Source organism: Pituophis catenifer, unplaced genomic scaffold (genome assembly GCF_029215685.1).
Source record: "Pituophis catenifer annectens isolate HBS135680 unplaced genomic scaffold, rPitCat1.0.hap2 SCAF_9, whole genome shotgun sequence".
NCBI classification, from domain to species: domain Eukaryota; kingdom Metazoa; phylum Chordata; class Lepidosauria; order Squamata; family Colubridae; genus Pituophis; species Pituophis catenifer.
The window spans coordinates 3,492,503-3,516,026 of record NW_027256889.1 but is presented as its reverse complement, the minus strand read 5'-3'; the positions used below and the strand labels follow the sequence as shown (position 1 = coordinate 3,516,026).

The 23,524-nt window shown below is 44.8% G+C and overlaps 1 protein-coding gene across 1 annotated transcript; it reads right to left on the bottom strand.

Annotated features, from left to right (window-relative positions):
* Window positions 1-200: 200 nt before the first annotated feature.
* Window positions 201-22,799, bottom strand: TGFB1 (transforming growth factor beta 1). The gene is made up of 7 exons (XM_070949628.1): window positions 22,412-22,799; window positions 11,650-11,813; window positions 9,611-9,740; window positions 8,512-8,589; window positions 5,594-5,750; window positions 4,111-4,267; window positions 201-479 (listed from the first exon to the last, which is right to left on the bottom strand). The coding sequence occupies exons 1-7, from the start codon at window positions 22,797-22,799 to the stop codon at window positions 321-323; spliced, it is 1,233 nt and encodes a 410-aa protein (XP_070805729.1). The 3' UTR covers window positions 201-320.
* Window positions 22,800-23,524: the final 725 nt, after the last annotated feature.

Here is a 23,524-nt window from a genome sequence, read left to right as displayed (position 1 = left end):
GCCAAAGAATTAAAAAATAAAAAATAAAAAAAGACAATCCTCATCCCTCCCCAAAAACATAAATTTACCCAATAAAATAATAATAACAATAACAATAACAATACAAGTTGTGGGTTTTTTTTTTCAAAAACAAGAGAGAGAAAAAGATTCCTTTTTTTTGTGAAGACAAAAATGAAAAAAATGAAAGTAGAAAAGGCACGAGGTTTTTTTAGCAGAGAGAAGTGGGGTGGGAAACGAAGTTGGGGTCCTCCTCACAGTCCTGACTCTTTTCTCCGGAGGGATCATTCAGACATTCTCAAGTCCACCACCGATCCTGTTTCTCAGCTACACCGGCAGGATTTGACGATCATGTTGGAAAGCTGTTCTACTTTGGCTTGTCGGCCGACGTAGTAAACGATGCCCAAGGGTTCCAGCTCATCGGGGACACAACAGGGTGCGGCTGAGGCCGAGGGGTTGTGAACGTTGTAGAGAGCGAGGACCTGTGCGAAGGAGACAAGGACAGCCTGCTTAGAGATGCAAGATTTCTTAATAAAGCCACACTTTGGAGTATACCGCATCCAGTTTTGGTCACCACATTAGAAGAAAGAAACTTTGGAAGAAGCGCAGAGAAGAGCAACTAAAGCGATTAAAGCAGTGGTGAAATGTAAAATTTGTTACTACTGGTTCTGTGGGCATGGCTTGGGGGGAGTTAATGTGACTGGGTGGGCATGGCCAACTTTTTTTTTTTTTTACTTTTAAAAGCATTTTTTCTGCCACCTCTTCGGCCGAAGAGGTTATAAAAAATGCTTTTAAAAGCCTCTGACGATCCCAGCTGAGTTGCCTGATCGTCAGAGGCTTTTTTTTTCTTTTAAAAACATTTTTTCTACAACCTCTTCGGCCGAAGAGGTTGTAAAAAAAAAAAAATGCTTTTGAAAGCTTCTGATGATCAGGCAACTCAGCTGGGATCGTCAGAGGCTTTTAAAAGCATTTTTTCTGCCACCTCTTCGGCTGAAGAGGTTATAAAAAATGCTTTTGAAAGCCTCTGACGATCCCAGCTGAGCTGCACGATCATCAGAGGCTTTTATTTTTTACTTTTAAAAGCATTTTTTTCAGCCGAAGAGGTGGTAGAAAAAATGCTTTTAAAAATTAAAAAAAAAAGCCTCTGATGATTGAGCGGCTCAGCTAGACATGGGGGGGGGCAGGGATTTTTGCTACTGGTTCTCCGAACCACTCGCCGCCATTGCTACCGGATCGGGTGATCCGGTCCGAACCGGGAGCATTTTACCCCTGGATTAAAGGCCTTTTTAGACGGTATATATCCTTAGTAAGGCCACACCTGGAATATTTGCAACCAGGTTTGGTCACCATATTACAAAACAGATGTTAAGACTTTGGAGGAAGTGTACAGAAGAGTAACGAAAACGATTAAAGGCCTGGAGGCTAAAACATTATGAAGGATGGCTGCAGGATTTGGGTTTGGCTAGTCTAGGGAAAAGAAGGATTGGGGGGACGTGATAGCAGTATTCCAATAATTGAGGCGCTGCCCCAAAGAAGAGGGAGTCAACTTATTTTCCAAAGCATTTGAAGGCAGGACAAGAAAAAATGGATGGAACCTAATCTAGGAGAGAAGCAACCTGGAATGAAGGAGAAACTTCCTAACAGTGAGGACAATTAACCAGTGGAACAGCTTGCCACCAGAAGTTGTGGGTGCTTCATCACTGGAGGTCTTTAAGAAGAGACTTGGAAAGCCACTTTGTCTGAAATGGTTATTCAGCTTTCCATCCTTCTGAGGTGGGTCAAATGAGGACCCAGATTGTTGCGGGTAGTAATGCTGACTCTAAACTGCTTAGAGTGGGCTGCAAAGCACCGTAAAGCGGGAAATAAGTCTAAGTGCTATTGCTATTATAGGGTCTCCTGCTTGAGCAGGGAGTTGGACTGTGTTCTGTCCCCGTCCCACACGCACACACACCAACAGACGTTCAAGAGTTAAAGACCAAACCAGCCGGCAAAATCCTTTTCCTTATGATAACGGAACTTGGCAACAACCTAGTGGCTGCCTGCCAAGAGTTTATTACTTATGAAGAGGAGAGATAACTTCTCCCCGCTTCTGGTACATCAAAAGAAACAGCTCAATAATTACAGAGTCAATCAAGTCCAAAGATAATCCAGCAAAGTCTATAGCAAAAGTCCGGCAATGCAGAAAGGCGTGGAAGCTTTCAGCTTTGTTCGTCACAAGATTTGACTGGCCACCACGCTCCCTTTTATACCCTGTGGGGTGTGGTCCAGTGACTCAGTCTAATCTCGGGCACGCTTTTTCTTCTGTTGCACGCGCTTATCTCTGCGACGCTGGCGTGGATCCAGCCAAGACTCATTACCCTCATCACTGTCCACCTGTGGCTGCGTGGATGTGCTTGGCCCCGGCCCTATCTCTTGCCCTTCGGCGGACACCGAAGGCATTGCCAGGGAGGAGGGTCCTGGAGAGGGAGGCCTTGCCAACTCCTCTCCTTCACTCTCGGAGTCCTCGCCTGCCAATGACACAGGCTCAGGTAAGGGAGCCACAACAGACTGCGAGAAAGGCCTCCAAGATCCCATCCAGCTCTATTCTGAATTGAATTGATTTTGAGAGGTTTGGTTTGATTTGATTTGATTTATTGTGGTGTGGTGTGGTGTGGTTTGGTTTGAGGGCTTGCCTAGCCAAACGAAACCTTCGGCACAAGTCTTGGACCACCCATAGTTTTCTTCCCTATCCTCTTGAACCCAACTGGGAGAAAACAAGCCATCAATCTTGGCTGGCTGGATGCCAGTCACTTGCTCAACTTTTAGCTAATGCCTTCTTCGAAGGGAGGTGCCAGGCTGCACAAGATGGCCTGTTTTTTCATCCGAAGCCAGGAAATTAATTATCCTTCTTCCTTTATCAAAACAACCAAAGTAGAAAAACAGAAATATCCACAGAAATATCCAACCCCTAAACATCAACAAGGTCTTGACTGGTTAATAATTTGCAAATAGAGTTAGAAGTTTAAAAACGTTGGGTCTGCTTCACAAGGGGTGAGGAATTAATATTTTTGCAATATATTTATCAATATTCAACTGGGGGGGGATAATATATGTGTTGCAGGAAAAGTATATTTATTTATTTATTTATTTATTTATTTATTTATTTATTTATTTATTTATTTATTTATTTATTTATTTATTTATTTATTTATTTATTTATTTTATTCAATTTGTATACCGCCCTTCTCCTAGTGGACTCAGGGCGGTGCACAGCCAGAACTAAAACACATAACAATACAACATTTAAAATTATTAAAAGAAGTATATACTTTGGCCCAAATTTAAAACAATTCGAATTAAAACCCATTGACAGATTAAAAGCCAAACAACTAAAAAACTAAAAAATGTCAGGTATATCTGGGGATATACCTGACATTTGGGGTATAATAAACAGTGAGTAACAGGATGCATCTGTTTTGGGTCATTTTACCCTTTTACAGATAAGTACCTTCGTCAAATACCTTCGTCAATCCAGCAACCTTTTATCAGCACAGAAGAGGAACTTCAGCCTTGGCTAAAGTTTTAGGACATTAATATTCGAAGTTTAGCCAATATCAGAATTTGGTCTGCCTCATTTGTATACAGGTAGTCCTCGACTTACGACCACAATTGAGCCCCCCAATATTTGTTGCCACGTGCAAAATATTTGTTAAGTGAGTTTTGGCCCATTTTACCACAAGTTTCTTGCCACAAGTTGCTAAGTGAATTAATGCAGTGGTTAAATTAGAAGAACGGGGACCCTACAACAGTCATAAGAATGGAAAAACAACAGTCATCAGTCACCTTTTTCAGTGCAGGTGTAACTTTGAATGGTCAATAAATGAACTGTTCTTAAGTCAAGGACTACCTGTATAAATTTGGGCCTCTTTTTGTTTTTTTTAAATACACATTTTTCATGTCTGGTTTGTTTTTTGTTAAAAAAAAATTTTTTTTTTTGAAGTTTTGAATTTTAACTTTTTGAACAAAAATAAAAAAAGATGAAAAGCAAAAAAAAAAAAAAGTATATTAAAAAATGAACTTTCCTGATTTTTCTGACCCTGCTGGGCAGACACCGCTGAGGGGAACAAGCCTTACCTTGCTATATTGAGTATCCGCGCTCCAGAGATAGGGACACGGCCCCATGCAGAAATTGGCATAGTAGCCTTTAGGTTCATAGATCCACTTCCATTTTAAATCTTTTCGGAAATCGATATAGAAACGCCGTACGCAGCAATTTTTCGCTTCCGGGGATCTAGGAAAAAAAAGAGAGCCCAAAAATGCCCTTAAGTCCTTTTGCTCTGAATTTTGTAATCTCTGATTTTCTGAATAGAACGTAACGTAACGGAATGTAACAGAAATAATGGAATGGAATGGAATGGAACGGAACGGAATACAATAGAAATAAAATGGAATGGAATGGAACGAAATGGAACAGAATAAAACAGAAATAATAGAATGGAATGGAATGGAACAGAATAGAAATAAAATGTAATGTAGTGTAATGGAACAGAATAGAACAGAAATAATATTAATAGAACAGAATGGAACGGAACGGAATGGAACAGAACACAATAGAAATAAAATAAGAGCCTGGTGGCGCGGCAGACTAAAGCACTGTTATTAACAGTTATTAACATCAGCTGCCTGCAATTACTGCAAGTTCAAATCTCACCAGGCTCAAGGTTGACTCAGCCTTCCATCCTTTCTAAGGTAGGTAAAATGAGGACCCAGATTGTGGGGGCAATAAGCTGACTTTGTATAAAAATATACAAAAGTATGAAGGCTATTGCTTAGCGCATTGTAAGCCGCCCTGAGTCTCCGGAGAAGGGCGGCATATAAATCAAATTTAAAAAAAATTTAAAAAAATGGAATGGAATGGAACAAAATGGAACAGAATAAAACAGAAATAATGGAATGGAATGGAATGGAATGAAACAGAATAGAAATAAAATGTAATGGAATGGAATGGAACAGAATAGAACAGAAATAATATTAATAGAACAGAACAGAATGGAATGGAACGGAACGGAATACTTTATTTGGCCAAGTGTGACTAGGTCCACAAGGAATTTGCCTTTGGTTGCAGAAGCTCTCAGTGTACATGCAAAAACAACAGAGTAATAATAATTATCATAATAATGATACCAATAAGGGAAGGTAGCAGAAAAGATGAGAAGGATAATAGTAATAGACCCTTACTACTTTGGGAACTAGGTGTTCAGCTGGGTGATGGCACAAGGGAAAAAGCTGCCTCTGTGTCCGATATATTTATTTGATTGACTGATTGATCAATAAGCTTGATCAATCAATCACGTTTTAAAACAGCTGATGGTGGAAAGCCTCCAACCTGTCAGGAAGGTGGGAGCAAGGGCAGAGTTAGCCTGGAGTCTCCGCGCAAGCCCCCCCAAAAAAGCTAGGAATGATCCCCCCCAAAAATTCCTTGGAGCCTTATCTATTTGGAGGCTGCCAGTCTGGGGAGATTCCTGTATTAGAGGCAGAAAGTAATAAAGTCGTTAGCTCGAATTCTGCATGTCTAGGTCTGGCTGTTCACACCTGACTTAGTGACACAGCGACTTACTGGCTGCTGCAGAAATCTGCATCCGGAGCGGCCCGTTTTCTCCGCTTGTGACTCGAGGAATCAGCCCGTTCTGGTGTGGTGGCCATGATCCACAGGTACGGACGCTGCTTTGATTTCCCAATTAATGGTCCTTGGTCCCCTCTTTTGATGGTGGTGCCTGCAAAGGGGAAGTGGATTCATTGACTTGCAACTCTCCGCAAAGTGACCCGGGATGCTCCATTGAATAGGGAATCTGTGGCGACTTCCTAAAAAAAACTTCAGCTGGCAAAACCACTCGAAAGTTTACAGTGGATGCTTTGAGGGAGGAATCCGAATTACAGTTGAGGTAGCCCTCAACTTTCCACCGTTCGTTTAGTGACCAAAGTTACAATGGCACTGAAAAAGGTGAACTTATGACCCGGTTGTTTTTGTTTTTTCACCCTTGCGACTGTTTTTATTTATTTATTTATTTATTTATTTATTTATTTATTTATTTATTTATTTATTTATTTATTTACTTATTTACTTATTTACTTATTTATTTGTTCAACTTGTATGCCACCTTTCTCCGAAGACTCAAGGTGGCTTACAATGCATTAAAAACCATATATAAAAACATTAAACATTAAAACATTAAAAACAATTAAAACCCATTCACACCATTCATGGCCGGATCTCGCCAGATCGCAAGAGCGAGATCAACGGCCCCAGGCCTGCCGGAAAAGCCAGGTCTTCACCGCTTTCCGGAAGGCCAATAGGGTGGGGGTGGTCTGGATCTCAGGAGGTAACTGGTCCCAGAGAGCTGGGGCAGCCACAGAGAAGGCCCTCCCCCGCGGGCCCGCCAGCTGGCATTGTTTAGCTGACGGGACCCGGATGAGACCAACTCTGTGGGATCTTACCGGTCGCTGGGAGCTATGCGGTAGAAGGCGGTCTCGAAGATAGCCTGGCCCTGAGCCATGTAGGGCTTTAAAGGTAATAACCAACACCTTGAATTGTGACCGGAGACCAATAGGGAGCCAGTGCAGCTCGCGGAGAATTGGTGTAATGTGAGGGTACTTAGGTGCACCCAATATAGCTCGTGCAGCTGCGTTCTGGACCAACTGTAGTCTCCGAACACTTTTCAAGGGTAGCCCCATGTAGAGCGCGTTGACTGTACTGACTGGGGAATTCTGGGAGTTACGGTTCCCCCCGTCTTAAAGTTGCCAAACTTGATAAACGAAGAGAGAGGGGAGAGAGAAAAAAGGCCATTTCCAAAGTTCAGGAATGACTCCTACATCATTCTGACCATACTTTTTGACCAAAACTTTCCTCTTAACTCCACGCTCTGCCGTTACTCATACATTCTGAGAGCACATGATGCAATTTTGGCAGACAAACCAAAGATGTTTAATTTTCTCGCATACACATCCCCCCTGCAAGCCCCCTACCCCACCCCACCCCAAAATCTCGGGCTGAAAGAACGGCAGGCATCAGAAGGAGGAAGCCGGCTGAGCCAAATTCCCAGAAGAAAAAATTCGACTGTGTGAGTTGCAGTTGACACTTCCCGGGTGTGAAGTTTTGCAGGCGGCAGAGATGTGCAAAAGGGGGGGGGCAGTGAGGGGGAGGGCAGGAGAGGCTTCTGGTCAGGGCCTGGGTCTCAACTCCCCCCATTAGGGGGACGGCCAAAGATTTACCTTTGGAATGCTGGTGTTTTTTTGTTTTTTTTTTGTCCTTTCAATTCCCTGCAAATTATCCTTAACTTGGATGAAGCTTGCAAAGCTAAGCTGTGCTCTGTGAATACAGTGGGAGCATTGATGCATCCCACACTGGCCCACAAACTTCTGTTTACATAGCAGGAGGGCTGGAGTCATCTAACAGGCTTAAGAAGCTGGCCTGGCTTGGCGGAGGGTTTGATTGTCCCTGCTGGGCAGCCCCTGACCCTTGTGGTTTGCAGCGTCCACCACAGCTTAGCCTACGGGCTGCATTGAGAGGGGTCCTGGCTGCAGTGTGTCACACATCCCCGGCAGGAATGTTGTAAAGATAATCCATCAATCATCAGAATAGAGCCGGAAGGGACCTTGGAGGCCTTCTAGTCCAACCCCACTCCTCTGCTCAAGCAGGAGACCCTATACAATTTGACGCAAGTGGCTGTCCAGGCTCTTCTTAAAAAACTCCAGTGGTGAAGCGCCCACAATTTCTGGTGGCAAGCTGTTCCACTGGCTAATTGTCCTCACTGTTAGGAAGTTTCTCCTTCATTCCAGGTTGCTTCTCTCCTTGATTAGTTTCCGTCCATTAGTTCTTGTCCTGCCTTCTGGTGCTTTGGAAAAAAGGTGGACCCAAGGGGTGAAATCTAGCAGGTTCTGACAGGTTCTGGAGAACCGGTAGGGGAAATTTTGAGTAGTTCGGAGAACTGGCAAATGCCACCGCTGGCTGGTCCCAGAGTGGGGTGGAAATGGAGGTTTTGCAGTATCCTTCCTTCCCCTGCCATGCCCACCAAGCCACACCACGCCCACAGAACCGGTACTAAAAAAAAAAATGGATTTCACCACTGAGTATCTCCCTATAGATGGGGTGGTTTATGGGAGCTATGACCCTTATTTAGAGACTTAATAAGCAAGTGGAGTCAAGTAGAGCCTTGGTAGTACAATGGTCTAAAGCACCCTGTTATTAAGACCAGCTGCCTGCAATTACTGCAGGTTCGAATCTCGCCAGGCTCAAGGTTGACTCAGCCTTCCATCCTTTCTAAGGTAGGTAAATTGAGGACCCAGTTGTGGGGGGCAATAAGCTGACTTTGTATAAATATACAAAAGGATGAAGGCTATTGCTTAGCACATTGTAAGCCGCCCTGAGTCTCCGGAGAAGGGCGGCATATAAATCAAAGTAGAAAAAAAAAAAGTGAGATCTTGGCTGCGGGCAGACTCCCCTCATCCAACATCTACTTCCCTTTGCCCGGTTCTTACCTTCAATTTGTATCGTTAGATCGTTTCGTCTGCCATCACAGGAACAGTGAGTGCTAAGTCGGAATCTCCCCAGCTCATCTGAAATACAAATATTAGGATCGGGGGTCAGGATTGGAGCCCTCTCCAAAGCCAGCAAGCTATTTCAGAGAAGCCCCCTCGCCCCAAAACAGAATCGAAGTGGGCTTAAAGCAACAAAGGCCTTTGCTCATTTCAGGAGACGTTTTTATCGGATGCCCCCTTCCGGCTTTGAAGCAGGTTGGCATATATCATTTCCTCCAAGATTTTTCAAACTTGGCAATTTTAAGATGGGGAGGGGACTTTGTCTCTCAGAATTCCCCAGCCAGTGTGATTTAAGATAGTAGGTGGATTACGAACTCCCAGAATTCCCCAGGCGGCATGCTTTAAGATGCATGGACTTCAACTCCCAGAATTCCCCAGCCAGCATGCTTTAAGATGCATGGACTTCAACTCCCAGAATTCCCCAGCCAGCATGCTTTAAGATGCATGGACTTCAACTCCCAGAATTCCCCAGCCGGCATGCTTTAAGATGCATGGACTTCAACTCCCAGAATTCCCCGCCAGCATGCTTTAAGATGCATGGACTTCAACTCCCAGAATTCCCCAGCCGGCATGCTTTAAGATGCATGGACTTCAACTCCCAGAATTCCCCAGGCGGCATGCTTTAAGATGCATGGACTTCAACTCCCAGAATTCCCCGCCAGCATGCTTTAAGAGGCATGGACTTCAACTCCCAGAATTCCCCAGCCGGCATACTTTAAGATGCATGGACTTCAACTCCCAGAATTCCCCGCCAGCATGCTTTAAGATGCATGGACTTCAACTCCCAGAATTCCCTGCCAGCATGCTTTAAGATGCATGGACTTCAACTCCCAGAATTCCCTGCCAGCACGCTTTAAGATGCATGACTTCAACTCCCAGAATACATCAGAATTCACCAGAATTCTGGGAATTGAAGTCCACCCATTTCAAAGCTGCCTTGTTTACAAACAGGATTCTGAAAATTGAGTCTACCTTTTCATTGGCACAAAGGAGAGCAAATCCCTGGTGCCCAGTCATCCCCCACCACCTTCCACCCTACCTCTACTTGCGAGCCACAACCGGAGAACATTGGTGACATCGAAGGACAGCCATTCTTTTTCGCTCTTCACCTTTAACGACAGCCCTTGAAGGTAGTACCAAGTGGAATCATTCCCTGAGTGGTCTTTTTGCTAAGGAGAGATGGGCAAGACAGAACGTCTTAAAGGAACAGCTTCTGTGGACATTTACATAGCCCAACAAAATACCCTGGCTTGCTTTCTTTCATCCAGCTTTCGAGCTTTTGGTTTTAAAAGAAAAAGGTTCTAGTCCTCAAACTTTTTTTTTTCCTGCCCTTTGGGCCGAACCAAGAGGCGAAGCTCTCACCCATTTCCGCCGCTCCCCCAAAAGTCGTCTTTTTTTTGCAGCATCATTTAATCTCGCCACAAAAAGAGAAACAGGCAGGCCGTTGTGAGAATCCAAGGGCGATTGCAATAATGTTTCACATTAAAAGAAATTTAGAGAGAGGTTCATTTTTCCTTTTTGTTTAGAGCAGTGTTTCTCAACCTTGGAAGCTTGAAGATGGGTGGACTTCAATTCCCAGAATCCCCCAGCCACGCTGCTGGCTGGGGGATTCTGGGAGTTGAAGTCCACCCATCTTCAAGCTACCAAGGTTGAGAAACATGATGTCAGCCCTTCAAGCTGCATTTACTCTAGTGCTGACATAAGAAGGAGAAGTGGAGGCATCTGGAAAGGGACGTTTGATTTTTCACCTACTTATTTTCCCTGGAGATAATATCCCCTAGGAGATGGGATGGGAGGGGGGAAATTCCTTTGAGCTGGAGCAGTAGATTAGGGGTAGAGTGACTTGGAAGATGGCCAATGAGTGCAGAGGAGTGGGGAAAGGAAAGGGAGGGTTTTGGGTCAGGAAGTCAGGGTTGGCTACGATGGAGTCGGAGTTAGAATGTCGTGCTTAATAAATGGGAGTTTTTTCATCAAAGACTTTGTTTGAAATGCAATTTATTTGAGACGACCTCGAAACCTGACACACTGGTTTAGAGCAAGAGTGTCCAACCTTGACATCTTTAAGGCCTGTGGATTTCCACTCTCAGAATTCTGGGAGTTGAAGTCCACAAGTTTTTAAAGTTACCAAGATTGCACATCCCTGAATTAAAAATATTTCCTTTCAGGGCTTGGTTTGAAGTTTGAACCTGATTATCCCTATTTGGGAGGGGGGTAAAGCAAAAGATCAAAAGCGAAGGGCTTATAAAAGCATGTGAAAAGTAAAGCTGCAGTTTCCCCCTTTTTCCTCCTAACATAAATTTCTCCACTATCTGGCGTGAAGAGACTTTCCAGAGTAGAATATAAAAACAGCAGCAGGGAAGATTTCAGATTTCAATCCTGGGTTCCAATCTTGTTTTTCCTCTACGCCATTCTGGATGCTTTTTGGTTAGGAGTGGAGGGGGCTGTGGTTGTTAAGTGAATCACTTCAGTTGTTAAGTGAATTGTGCAGTCGTTAAACAAATCTGCCTTCCGTTATTGACTCTGCTTGTCAGGAGCAGGCTGGGTTGATTACAACTGGTGATCATATGATCCCGGGAATGGTACACTGGGCATGCCAGTTGCCAAGCTCCCAAATTTTGATCGCGGGACCATGGCGATTAAATAAATAAATAAATAAATAAATAGTATGATAAATCAGTTCGAAGTCATTTTCTGTAACTTCGAACGGTCCCTAAACGAATCGTTTACCTCAAAGACTATCTGTGCTCTGGGAACTATTAAGCTGTCCTCACCCACTTTCTCCCACATAAACTCTCCAAGCTTCGCTGTCTCTTGCTCCTCCGGAATGCAGCCCCCCCCTCTTCTGGGAATCCAGACTACAATCTACCACATCCTACCTGGTAAAGCACCACTAACTTCAAATGGTCACTAAATGAATGGTTTACCTCAAAGACTCCCTGTGTTGTGGGAACTGTTAAGGAGGAGCTGTCCTCACTCACTTTCTCCCACACAAACTCTCCAAACTTTGCTGTCTCTTGCTCCTCCAGAATACAGCCCCCCAACTTCTGGGAATCCAGACTACAGTCCACCACATCCTACCTGGTAAAGCTCCAGTCGCTGCTCTTGACCATGTCCCGAGGCCTGCATCCTCAGCTCTGCACGGTACAGCAAATTGGGGTCACTAAGGACCTTCCGGATGGGTTCGATTTCGAATCCAAAGTAGACGTTTTGGCTATCCTTCTTGTACAGATCGCCGTAGCTTTCTAGAGATAGGAGACAGGAAGCAACAGTAAGGAGATGAGCAGAAGGCCTTTCAACCGTGGCCACTTTGAAGATGGATGGAGTGCAGGACCCAGAATTCCTCAGCCAGTATGGGAATTCTGGGAATTGAAGTCCACAAGTCTTAAGGTTCCCAAGCTGGCTGGGGAATTCTGGGAATTGAAGTCCACAGGTCTTAAAGTTGCTGTGGTTGGAGACCCCTGATTTAGAGCAGGGGTCTCCAAAGTTGTAACTTTGAAGACTTGTGGGCTTCCACATGCTGGGTGAGGAATTCTGGGAGTTGAAGTCCACAAATCTTAAAATTGTCACGTTTGGGGAGCCCCAATTTAGAGAAAGAGAAAACTACCTATCGGTCTTCAGAGATTGTAGAACTACAATATCCAGCAATCTCAGCCGGTAAAGAAAGGAGCAGCCCAGCCAGGGGATCCTGGGAGTTGAAGTCCACACATCTTAAAGTGGCTAAGATTGAGAAATTCTTTCTTATACTCACCTAGGGAAAACTCATTTATTCAGCCTCAGAATAATGCAGCCAGGAGTTTAGCCCCAGAAAAGGACCATCATTCACACAAGATTCTAATCCCAGGTTAACAAAGCACAATGGCCTGCGTTCATATGACAGGCAACATCCAAACAAAACTATCATCTCTGGCTTAAGCTGATGATCTTGTCGACGTTAAATCAAATTTAAATTACAGATACGCCTCAACTTTATGACCGCAACTGAGCCCAGGATTCCTGTTGCTAAGTGATTTTTGCCCCCATTTTACGACTGTTCTTGCTACGGCGCTTAAGCGAATCACTAAAGTTAAGTTAGCAACGTGGTTATTAAGTGAATCTGGCTTCCCCGTTGATTTTGCTTGTCAGAAGGTCGCAAAAAGGGATTTATGCAACCGTCATAAATATGAATCGTTTGCCCTGAATTTTGTGTGACTGTGGGGATGCCGGCCTAGCCTAAATGGTTCTTAATTGGGATTTTAAATTTTATAGACTTGGGGGTTTTAAATTGGGAAGCCAATGATTTAATTCTTTTTAATTATCTTAACTTTTGTATTGTATGTATTTTTAATTTTGGCTGTTCACCGCCCTGAGTCCCTTCTGGGAGAAGGGCGGTATACAAATTAAATAAATAAATAAATAAATAAAATAAAATGCGGCAATGTTTCTATGTGTGAGGAACGGTCGTAACTTAAGTCACTTTTTTTCAATGGCGTCATAACTTCAAACGATCGCTCTACAAACTGTCGTAAGAGGAGAACTACTTATAATCGGGAAGATTCCTAACCTCGGGCTCCCTTTTAACCCAGCTCAACAGAATCAGCAAATCAATCAACAGATTTTTTATTCAAGGTCTGAGCCCAGTTCTATGGGTCAGGCCCAGCTGTATGATCTCTGGGGCTCAGCTGTTTTTCAGAAGACTGGTTCACAGGGGTTCGGGAGAACCTCTAGCTAAGATTCTGTGCAGTTCGGAGAACCCCCAAATCTCACTTCTGGCTGGCCCCGCCCACCCCACCCCACCCCGCCTCACCCCTCCCAGGAGTCCCCACGCATCTCATTTTGGATGCAGGTAAGTGCAGGACACGTGCGGAGGCTCGAGGAGGGTGAAAAACGGGCCTACAGGAAGTTCAGGAAGCCTCCAGAGGGCCTCTGGAGCCTGGGGAGGCCGTTTTCACCCTCCCAGAGGCTATAGGAAATCCTCTGGAGCCAAGGGAGGGCAAAAACACCCCCCCCAGCTGTGATGCAGGAGGCCAACTAGGCCACACCCACCCCCATGGCCCCACCCACCCAGAAACCGGGCCGAGAACCCCTTGCTAAAATTTTTGAAGCCCACCCCTGCTGGTTCATTCATCCATCCATCCATCCAGGGAAACCGGAGGATTTTCAAAAGACATTCATGTACTCAACCCAACCTCATTTTTTTTTTTAATTTTCTTTTTTTTCTCGTATGACTTCGTCACAGCATCTATTTCGGCTACAGGAAGAGTCTATTTTTAAAGTTTCTCTTCCTTGGAAGATCAAAGGAGCTTTGACTTTGGTCAAAGAGACAGAGACCATGGGGTGGTGTTTTTTTTTTTTTGGTATGTTTTTTGTTTTGTTTTGTTTTTCAGCTTTCTCTCCAAGTCTCCAACCACAGCATTCAGGATTGTTCGTTTTTTCAAAAATATGCACCGTCTTCCGTTGCAAACAAACAGGACACAGCAATTTGGAGAAAACAAAGATAGAATCCAGAGCGAGGAAATTGGAAGGAAGAAAGGAAGAGAATCTTCAGAGAGGAAGAAAAACAAAAAGTCTCGTGGTTCTAATAAAAGAGAAGAGAGCAAGAAAATGAGAGAGAGAGAGAGAGAGAAAGACGATAAAGAAAGAGAAGAAAAAAGGAAAGAAAGAATAATAATAATAACAATAATAATAATTTTATTGTCATTGTACTTGTATACACAGTATGCCCATACAATGAAAAAAGACAAAGAAAAAAGATAAAGCAAGAAAGAAGAAAAAGAAAGGATAGAAAGAAAGAAGAAAAAGAAAAAAGAAGAAAAAGAAGAAAGGAAACAAGAAAAGAAAGAAGACGAAGAAAAAAGATAAAGCAAGAAAGAAATAAAGAAAAAGAAAGGTTAGAAAGAAAGAAGAAAAAGAGAAAGCAGGAATAGTAAAGAAGGAAAGAGAAAGAAAGAAAGAAAAAAAAGAAAGAAAGAAAAAGAAAGGAAGAGAAAGAAAGAAGAAAAAGAAAAAACTGAAAGAAAGGATAGAAAGAAAGAAGAAAAAGAAGAAAGGAAAGAAGAAAAAAAAGAAGACAAAGAAAAAAGATAAAGCGAGAAAGAAGATAAAGAAAAAGAAAGAGAAAAATGAAAGAAGAAAGAAACAAAGAAACAAAGAAAGAAAGAGAAAGAAACATTCCCCAGGTTGCCAACTGACCTAAGGAGATGGATTTTGTCTGCTCTTCTGCCCTCAAACTGCAGAAAGCAGCCAATGTAAATTTGGATACTTAACCAAACCAGCCCAGGAGGAACGGGTGAAAAAATACATATATATATATTGCGTTTTTCAAGAGAGCATCCTCTGAGCTCCCATGAAATCAGACTGTGCTTTTCCTCCCAGATGCCGGGAGTCTGACTCAGTCCTGGGGTCATCTCTGAAGCTGCCAAATTATTATTTTTTTTCCCCCTCACCCAGCCTCAGCTGCCTCGGTTGCAAATGGCTGGTCTCTGTCCTGCGCCCCTTAAAACAGAGCTCTCCAAATCTGGCACATGGAAGTCTTGGGGACTTCAACTCCCAGAATTCCTCAGCCAGCACCACTGTTCCAAGGCATTCTGGGAGTTGAAGCCCGCAAGTCTTAAAAGTTGCCAAGTTTGGGGATCCCCTATCTTAAAGCACAGAAGCCTTGGGGGCGGGGGGCGGGGGGGAGAGAGAAGCAGGAAAATTGGTTTCCCCCCTACCAACATCACCACTAGGGACCACTTCCCTATCACGATAGGACAGGGAAAACGCCCCCCCCCCCCCGGATTAACCACTTCCCCTCTTTAAATTTGGATGTGGTCATCGTTTTTTTCATTGTTTCCAGATGACACGGCCGCAATTTCTTCAAAAAACGGAATTTTACAGGCTGATGTTTTACAGCTGCACAAAGCCAGATAAGATGTTGGAAGCCTTATCAGTCGGAGGAAATTCCCAAACTATTATTGGGACTTTCCAACATGACAAAAGCCCAGAAATAAAACAACAGGAGGAACAGGTTCGCCCTACTTCGCTCCCCGAAATTACCGGGGTTGAACCCGGTTCCCTGCTGACCTCAGTTTTCCTTGCTGCGAAATGGGAAGAGGTTGATCAGGTCCCTTAAAAAAAAAGGGCTTCTTAAAAGAAAGATCTTGCATTTAACCTTAAAAGCATGCGCTCCGGGGAGTTCTGGGAGTTGAAGTCCATGGATTTTAATGCTTGTCTGGGGTATTCTGGGAGTTAACCCCCTTCAATTTAAAGCCTGCTGGCTAGGGAATTCTGGGAGTTGAAGTCCATCCAAACCTAAAGTATTTACTCTGGGGAATTCTGGGAGTTGAAGTCAATGCATCTTAAAGAATGCTGCGTGGGGAATTCTGGGAGTTTGACATCCATCCAGTTTAAAGTATGCTGGCTAGGGAATTCTGGGAGTTGAAGTCCACTCAACCCAAAGCACCTGAGGGCAGGACAAGAAGCAATGGGTGGAAACTAATCAAGGAGAGAAGCAATTTAGAACTAAGGAGAAATTTCTTGACAGTTAGAACAATTAATCAGTGGAACAACTCGCCACCAGAAGTTGTAAATGCTCCAACACTGGAAGTTTTTAAGAAGATGTTGGATAACCCTTTGCCCGAAGTGGTGTAAGGTTTCCTGCCTAAGCAGGGGGTTGGACTAGAACAGTGGTCCCCAACCTTTTTATCGCCGCGGCCCGCTGAGCGCGCGCAGGGGTGGGGCCACGGCCCAGGAGCCTTTGCGCAGGCCCATTGCGCACGGCCCAGGAGCCTTTGCGCTGCAGCGTTCCTGTCCCCCGGCCGCTGCGCGGCCCGGTGCCAGGTACTCCACGGCCCGGCACCGGTCCGCGGACCGGGGGTTGGGGACCACTGGACTAGAAGACCTCCAAGGTCCCTTTTCCAACTCTGTTATTCTATGCTATTCATGCAGTCTGGGGAATTCTGGGAGTTGAAGTCCACATATCTTCAAGCTGCCAAGGTTGAGAAATACTACTTTAAGTGATTTTTTTTTTTTTAAAAAAAAAAAGCTCTTCCTTTTGGGGGACACACTTCAGTATAAACCTCACTAGGGACGCAGGTACGAACCGCAGGTGCCATGGTGGCAGGTACGAATCATTGTAGGCCTATTTCTCTCTCTGATCCAGCCATTGGGACTAGAACAGTGTTTCTCAACCTTGGAAGCTTGAAGATGGGTGGACTTCAATTCCCAGAATCCCCCAGCCAGCAGCGCTGGCTGGGGGATTCTGGGAGTTGAAGTCCACCCATCTTCAAGCTACCAAGGTTGAGAATTAGAATCACAGAGTTGGAAGGCACCTCAGAGGTCTTCTAGTCCATTCCCGCTGCTTAGGCCGGAAACCCTAACACCATTTCAGACAAACGGTTATCCAATCTCTAAAAAAAATAAATTTAATTCATTTACTCCCCACTCCAGAATGGGCACAGAGTGGGGCAGCCTTCAAGATCTGGAAAGGCTCCCCTCGGCGGAGGTTCCTCTAGGTTTGGGGCTGCTGTTGGAGGTCAGAAAACAGGCCCGACGGGACTTATGGGGGAGAAAAAACCCGAAGCCACAAGCGGAAGTGGGTTGTGGGACCAGGCGGAGGGTGTGTGTGTGTGTTTATCCCCGAGAAGGGGCACAGGACATCCGTCTTTGGAGCCTCAATTTATCAGCAGCCCAAAGTGCTTTTGCTAAGTCACTTTTGCTTGTCTCAACTCTCCCCACAACGGGTGCCCCCTCCCCACACACACACACAACATGCATACACACACATACATACACACACTTGGTCTTTGCATTCGCCTCTTGCGTGACTTTTGATCTGCGTGTGACTGCCGTCGTAAGTGTGAACAACCTTTCACACTTACCATCATAAACAAAGGATTTTAAGTCAAGATTGCGGAGTCGAGCAATGGAAATAAAGTGCATCACAAACACACAAAAATCTAGCCCACCTCTCTTTCCGCAGCCCTGGCCAGCCAGGCTAAACAAACCCCCTTCAGAGGAGAATTGAGCCCCACAGGGCAACATTCCTAAGTGAAAAATGTTCTTGTGCCTACACAACTTTTTTTTTTTTTTCCTCCCGGATTCCCGGGCTGGTTGGCACGTGCCAGGACGGTAAAAAAAAATAATAAAAAAAATCCATCTTACCTTCTAGGAGACCACAAAAATTACCAAAGGTGCCACCTACCCCTGGAGGGTCCGTGGGTTTGTTTAGGCGGCATGCCAGCCACACCCAACAGGTAATTACACCTTGAACCAAGACGGAGTTGGCTGCAATCTGGGTGGGATCCCCGTCTTTACGGCAAACTCTATTTCCCCCACCCACCCACCCTCCGCCCCGTGTGTCATCTTCTCCCCGCTCGGTTCCGAGAAGTCCGGATGCTAATTTTTGCAGCCCGTGAGAAAGTTTTATATCCAACTATATTTTAGTCTTTATACCGTTTCCACTTTCCCTTAAAATGTGACTGTGTGAATCCTTGTCTCCAGTAGGTAAATTGACAGTCAAGCGGAAACTCGGTTAATCAATTCAAATTAGCAAACTTTTGTCAAAACTTCCGTATAAGTTGCCCGGACCTAATCCACATATCAAAGGATAAGGTCTGCGAACAGAAATAGAATTCATTAAATTCGGTCTCTTTGGCGGAACTGCACCTTCGCAAGAATAAACACCGTAGACATACCTACACGCAGACACAAACATACACGCCCTTCAAGCGTCACCGCAGAATCAGCATGTAGACATTTCCACAGCAGGATAAGATTTCCCCTATGAAAATCGGTTTCTGTACCCCATTTCTCTGCAGGTGCCCCTAAAGTCAAACTCTTTTTGCATTTTAGGAATAAATATTTCTTCTTTCCTCCCAGCTGTCTGGATTGCATTTTTTAAATTTATTCTTGCGCAGCCCCAGCTCAAGTCGGAACCCCGAATTATTCTTCTGATAAGCCAGAGGAATTACGTGCCTAATGTGGTGGCCACAAAACATGGCTTGCGAAGGTTTGGCGACACTAAACCTGGTTGCCAGCTTATTTCTTGCGCTCGCCTGCTCTGCTCCGGTGTTTTTAGCTTCAGAGGAACAAAACATCCTAGTTAATTCTGGCTCCCAGGGTCTGCTAAGGGTTGCCCTACAAATAGGAGTGCCAGAATTTGAAAATAGAAGGTGCCAGCTTCGGCCTGGCCGTGCCAAGCAATCCTCTGCGTGTGTAAATCCAGAATGTTATAGGGTTTCCTGCTTGAACAGCAGGTTAGACTACAAGACCTCTAAGGTCCCTTCCAACTCTTATTCTGTAATTCAATTCAATTGGGCCATTTTAAGAGGTATTTTTAGGCAACTGAGTGCCTGCTCATGCGGCTAGTCCTCTGTGAGTCCACCACTGGCAAGCTAGAAGAGATTTTTGGAGCACTCAACCAATTTTAGCAGGGGAGATAAGTCCTTGACTTACAGCCACAGATAGTCCTTGATTTATAACCGTTCATTTAGTGACCGTTTGAAGTTACAACGGCACCGGAAAAAAATATCTTACGCTCGTTTTTCACACTTGCAGCCCCTGCAATCAAAATTGAAACCTTTTGAGCAACTGACTCATATTTGCGACAGTCGCCGTGTCCCCGGGGTCCACACGATCCCCTTTTGCGACCTTCTGGCAAAGCCAAGCCAACAAGGGAAGCCACTTAACAACGGTGTGACTGCGGGGGAATTCACTGAAATAACCCTGGCAAGGAAAGTTGTAAAAAAAAGCCACCGAACAACTGTGTCATTCAGGCCGTTATGGTCGCAAGGGCTCAGTTCCGGTCGTAAGTTGAGGACTACCTGGACGAGGGGGGGGGAGGGCATCGTGCCTTGAGACCAGCAATTTCACCGCCGGAAGCAAGACCTCGAGTTTTGCCCAACCAATCTCCGTTTGCACCCGCCACCGCTCTTCCCCTCTGCCAAAGCTGACGTTGCAAAAACAGAGAGAGAGAGAGAAACACATCCGTTTAATTTAAAGAGAAAACTTTTCTTCCAGGACTTTCTTGGGTTCATTAAAAGAGTTTCTACAAAGGTAGCATTGGATGCAGGCATTGGATGTGTGTGGGAAAAAAAAAAATGCCAAAGGAAGACAGGAATTATAAAGATAAAGCTTCCGGAATGTGCCCTCTACACTCTCTTCTGAAAATTAAGTTTCAAAACAAAAGAAAAACAAAAAATCTTACTCCTGAAACCACAGTTTTGGGGCTGCAGGAGTGAAATGCGAGGCCCCGTTTTATTTTCACCTTTCGAGAAAAGTCCCCGGGGACTTCATCACCGCCTCCTGCTGCCAAAGCGATTAAAAAGAGGATTTTTCCTCCGCGGGCAGCTTGCCTCTTTCCTCTCGGCATGTATCCCCGTTTCTCAAACTTGGCATCGGGCTGCCAACCTGGCTTCTGAGAGGATGCTTAAAAAAGTTAAGCCCAGTTCAGTTGCCAGAAACTGTCTCTAGATTTTTTTTGGGGGGGGAGGGGGGTTAGGTTACCTGAGGTTTGTAGCGTGACGGGCAACTTCGTGACACGGCAACGCAAAAGTCTCCCTGACGTGTTTTGGGGTGTGTTGTTGTTGTGATGCAGGAACAAAAGGATAGAGCTTGCGTTGGGATGTTGGGATGCAGGTGTATGATTTTGGCATCAGCAAGGTCATAAGAGATTAGAGAACTACCTGTATTGTATTGTATTGTATTGTATTGTATTGTATTGTATTGTATTGTATTGTATTGTATTATTGTATTGTATTGTATTGTATTGTATTGTATTGTATTGTATTGCATTGCATTGCATTGTATTGAACTGTATTGTATTGTATTGTATTGAACTGTATTTTATTGTATTGTATTGTATTGTATTGTATTGCATTGCATTGCATTGTATTGTATTGAACTGTATTATATTGTATTGTATTGAACTGTATTGTATTGTATTGAACTGTATTGTATTGTATTGAACTGTATTGTATTGTATTGTATTGTATTGTATTGTATTGTATTGTATTGTATTGTATTGTATTGTATTGTATTGCATTGCATTGCATTGTATTGAACTGTATTGTATTGAACTGTATTGTATTGTATTGAACTTTATTGTATTGTATTGTATTGTATTGTATTGTATTGTATTGAACTGAACTGAACTGAACTGTACTGTACTGTACTGTACTCTATTCTATTCTATTCTATCGTATCGTATCGTATCGTATCGTATCGTATCGTATCGTATCGTATCGTATCGTATCGTATCGTATCGTATCGAACTGTATTGTTCAATACGATACAATACGAACTGGATAGAACTTGTGTTGTGATGTCGGGATGCAAGTATGTGATTTTAGCCTCAGCAAAGTCATAAGGGGGTCAGAGAACTTCCTGAATTGTATTGTATTGTTTTGCATTGTTTTGTATTGAACTGTATTGTATTGAATTGAAATGAAATGAAATGAAATGAAATGAAATGAAATGAATTGAATTGAAATGAATTGTATTGTATTGTATTGTATTGTATTGTATTGTATTGTATAACTGTATTGAACTGTATTGAACTGCATTGTATTGAACTGCACTATACTGTACTGTACTCGTAGTCCTTGACTTACGACCACAATTGAGCCCAACATTTCTGTTGCTAAGCGAGACAGTTGTTAAGTGAGTTTTGCCCCATTTTACGACCTTTCTTGCCACAGTTGTTAAGGGAATCACGGCACCTGTTAAGTTAGGAACACGGTTGTTAAGTGAGTCTGGCTTCCCCCATTGACTTTGCTTGTCAGAAAGTCGCAAAAGAGGATTACGTGACCCCAGGGCACTGCAACCGTCATAAATACGAGTCAGTTGCCGAGCGCCTGAAATTTGATCGTGTGATGCTGAAATGGTCGTAAGTGTGAAACACGGTCCTAAGTCACTTTTCTTTGTAACGTTGAACGGTCGCTAAATGAATTGTTTTAAAAGTTGAGGACTCCCAGTATTTACAGGTAGCCAGAGTAAACTTACGATAATTCATTTAGCGACCGTTCGAAGTTACAACAGGATTGAAAAAAAAAATGACTTAGGACCGGTTTTCACACTTATGACCATTGCAGCATCCCTATGATCACGTGATCCCTACTTGTAACCTTCCCAGCCGGCATTGCTCCGACAAGCAAAGTCAGTGAAAGGGAGCCAGGTTCGCTTCATCCCGGCCGGATTCACTTAACAACGGTGGCCAAATAGGTTGCAAAACCGGTCACGACTCACTCAACGACCGCCTCGCTTAGCAACATCTCAGAATGGAGGATGACCTGTACTGTCTTAACCTACACGAGCCATCGGCTCATGTATTCTGGGAATTGAAGTCCAGAGGTCTTAAAGTTCCCAAGCTGGCTGGGGAATTCTGGGAATTGAAGTCCACAGGTCTTAAAGTTCCCAAGCTGGCTGGGGAATTCTGGGAGTTGTAGTCCAGAGGTCTTAAAGTTCCCAAGCTGGCTGGGGAATTCTGGGAGTTGAAGTCCACAGCTCTTAAACTTGCCAAAAGTTGGACACCCATCCTTGCTCCATACTTGTCCAAACCTCCAGAATTTGAGCGCTCCTTTTTCTGACTCACAAATCGGGGAGCAGATTTTCAAAAGGGGCTCCCCAAAAACACTAGATTTTTCTTCTCCAAAGGCCACTAAAGGCCTCCACCCGTGAGAACTGAAGCTGCTCGAGATACTTCCTCCTAACTTTATCTCCATCAATGGAGGAAGCACCGTCTTCCTTCCGGATCTGGGTCAGCCTGCACCCAGGGACTGTATCACAGACCAACCCACTCACCCAACCAACCAACCAACCTATCCCCTTTGATTGCCCCCCACCCACCCACCCACCACCATTCCCCATCCCTCTCCGGACTCACCGTTGTCGATGGGTATCATCATGAACCGGTGGACTTGCTTGGCGTAGTATTCTTCATGAATAGTTTCCTGTGGTTCCTCGGCTACCATTTCTCGGATCACTTCCAAAGTGCTGTTGTAGAGGGCCATGATCTCTTCGGTGAGGATCTGTGACTCCGAGTCTTCCACTTCGGGGGGTTTCGGAAGTTTGAGTTTGCTCAAGATCTGACCCCGGATAGCTTCGATCCTCTTCCGCTTCATCAGGTCCATGTCCAAGGTCTTGCAAGTGGAGAAGGCCCAGACAGAGCAAAACTGCTGGAGGGCCACGAGGAGAAGGAAGAGCTGCTGCGAGCAGGAGACCCCCGGTGTCCCCAAAAAGCCCCGGTGCCTGTCGCAGCTCCTTGACCCCATCGTAGTGCCGTTTCCTCTCGTCTTGCAGCTGGCAGGAACTGGTGGCTCAGAGTCCTCCCTTGCCAGCCAAGGAAACTCTTGAATGTTACTGCTCAAAGGACGACCTTCTCCGTTCTTCTTAGCCTGTCCTGTCTGGCCACCCAGCCGCTGTCCAGCCGAAGGACTTGAAAATGCACCCTTTCAAGGTTCTCTCTGCCCCAACCAGCTCAGCTTTCAAGGCAGCCGGGTTCCAGAAGGGACGGAGACTCACGCTATTGCCTGGCACCGCCGACGGAGCCCATGTGGTCCGGATGCTGCTGCATCTCTTCAAACTCGCCCCCTGGCACCGGATCAGAAGGCTCCCGTGCCCCTGCTCTGGAGAGGGAGGCTTGCAGAGAGTCTTTTCGCCTTTGCTTCAGGAAGGGCTGAGGGGTGAGAAGCTGTCACAGAAGCCGGAGAAGGGAACCTCACCGGAATGTGGCCAAGCTTGGCAGGCAGGCAGGCGGTGTTGGGGCAAAGACAGAAGGGTCAGGCCTGGGAGATGCCACCACTTCTCCTCCTTCCCTGGAGCCAACTGGCCCGTTCCTGTCTTCTCCCTCTGCGGGAAGGACTGTAATTTCACCACTCTTGTCGGGACTTGCTGACGGCCTGAGCTTGGAGGTTTATAAAGCCTCTCTCTCTCTCTCTCTCTCTCTCTCTCTCTTTTTTTTTTTTTCTTTGCCTCTCCCCGGCACGGGCTCCACCCA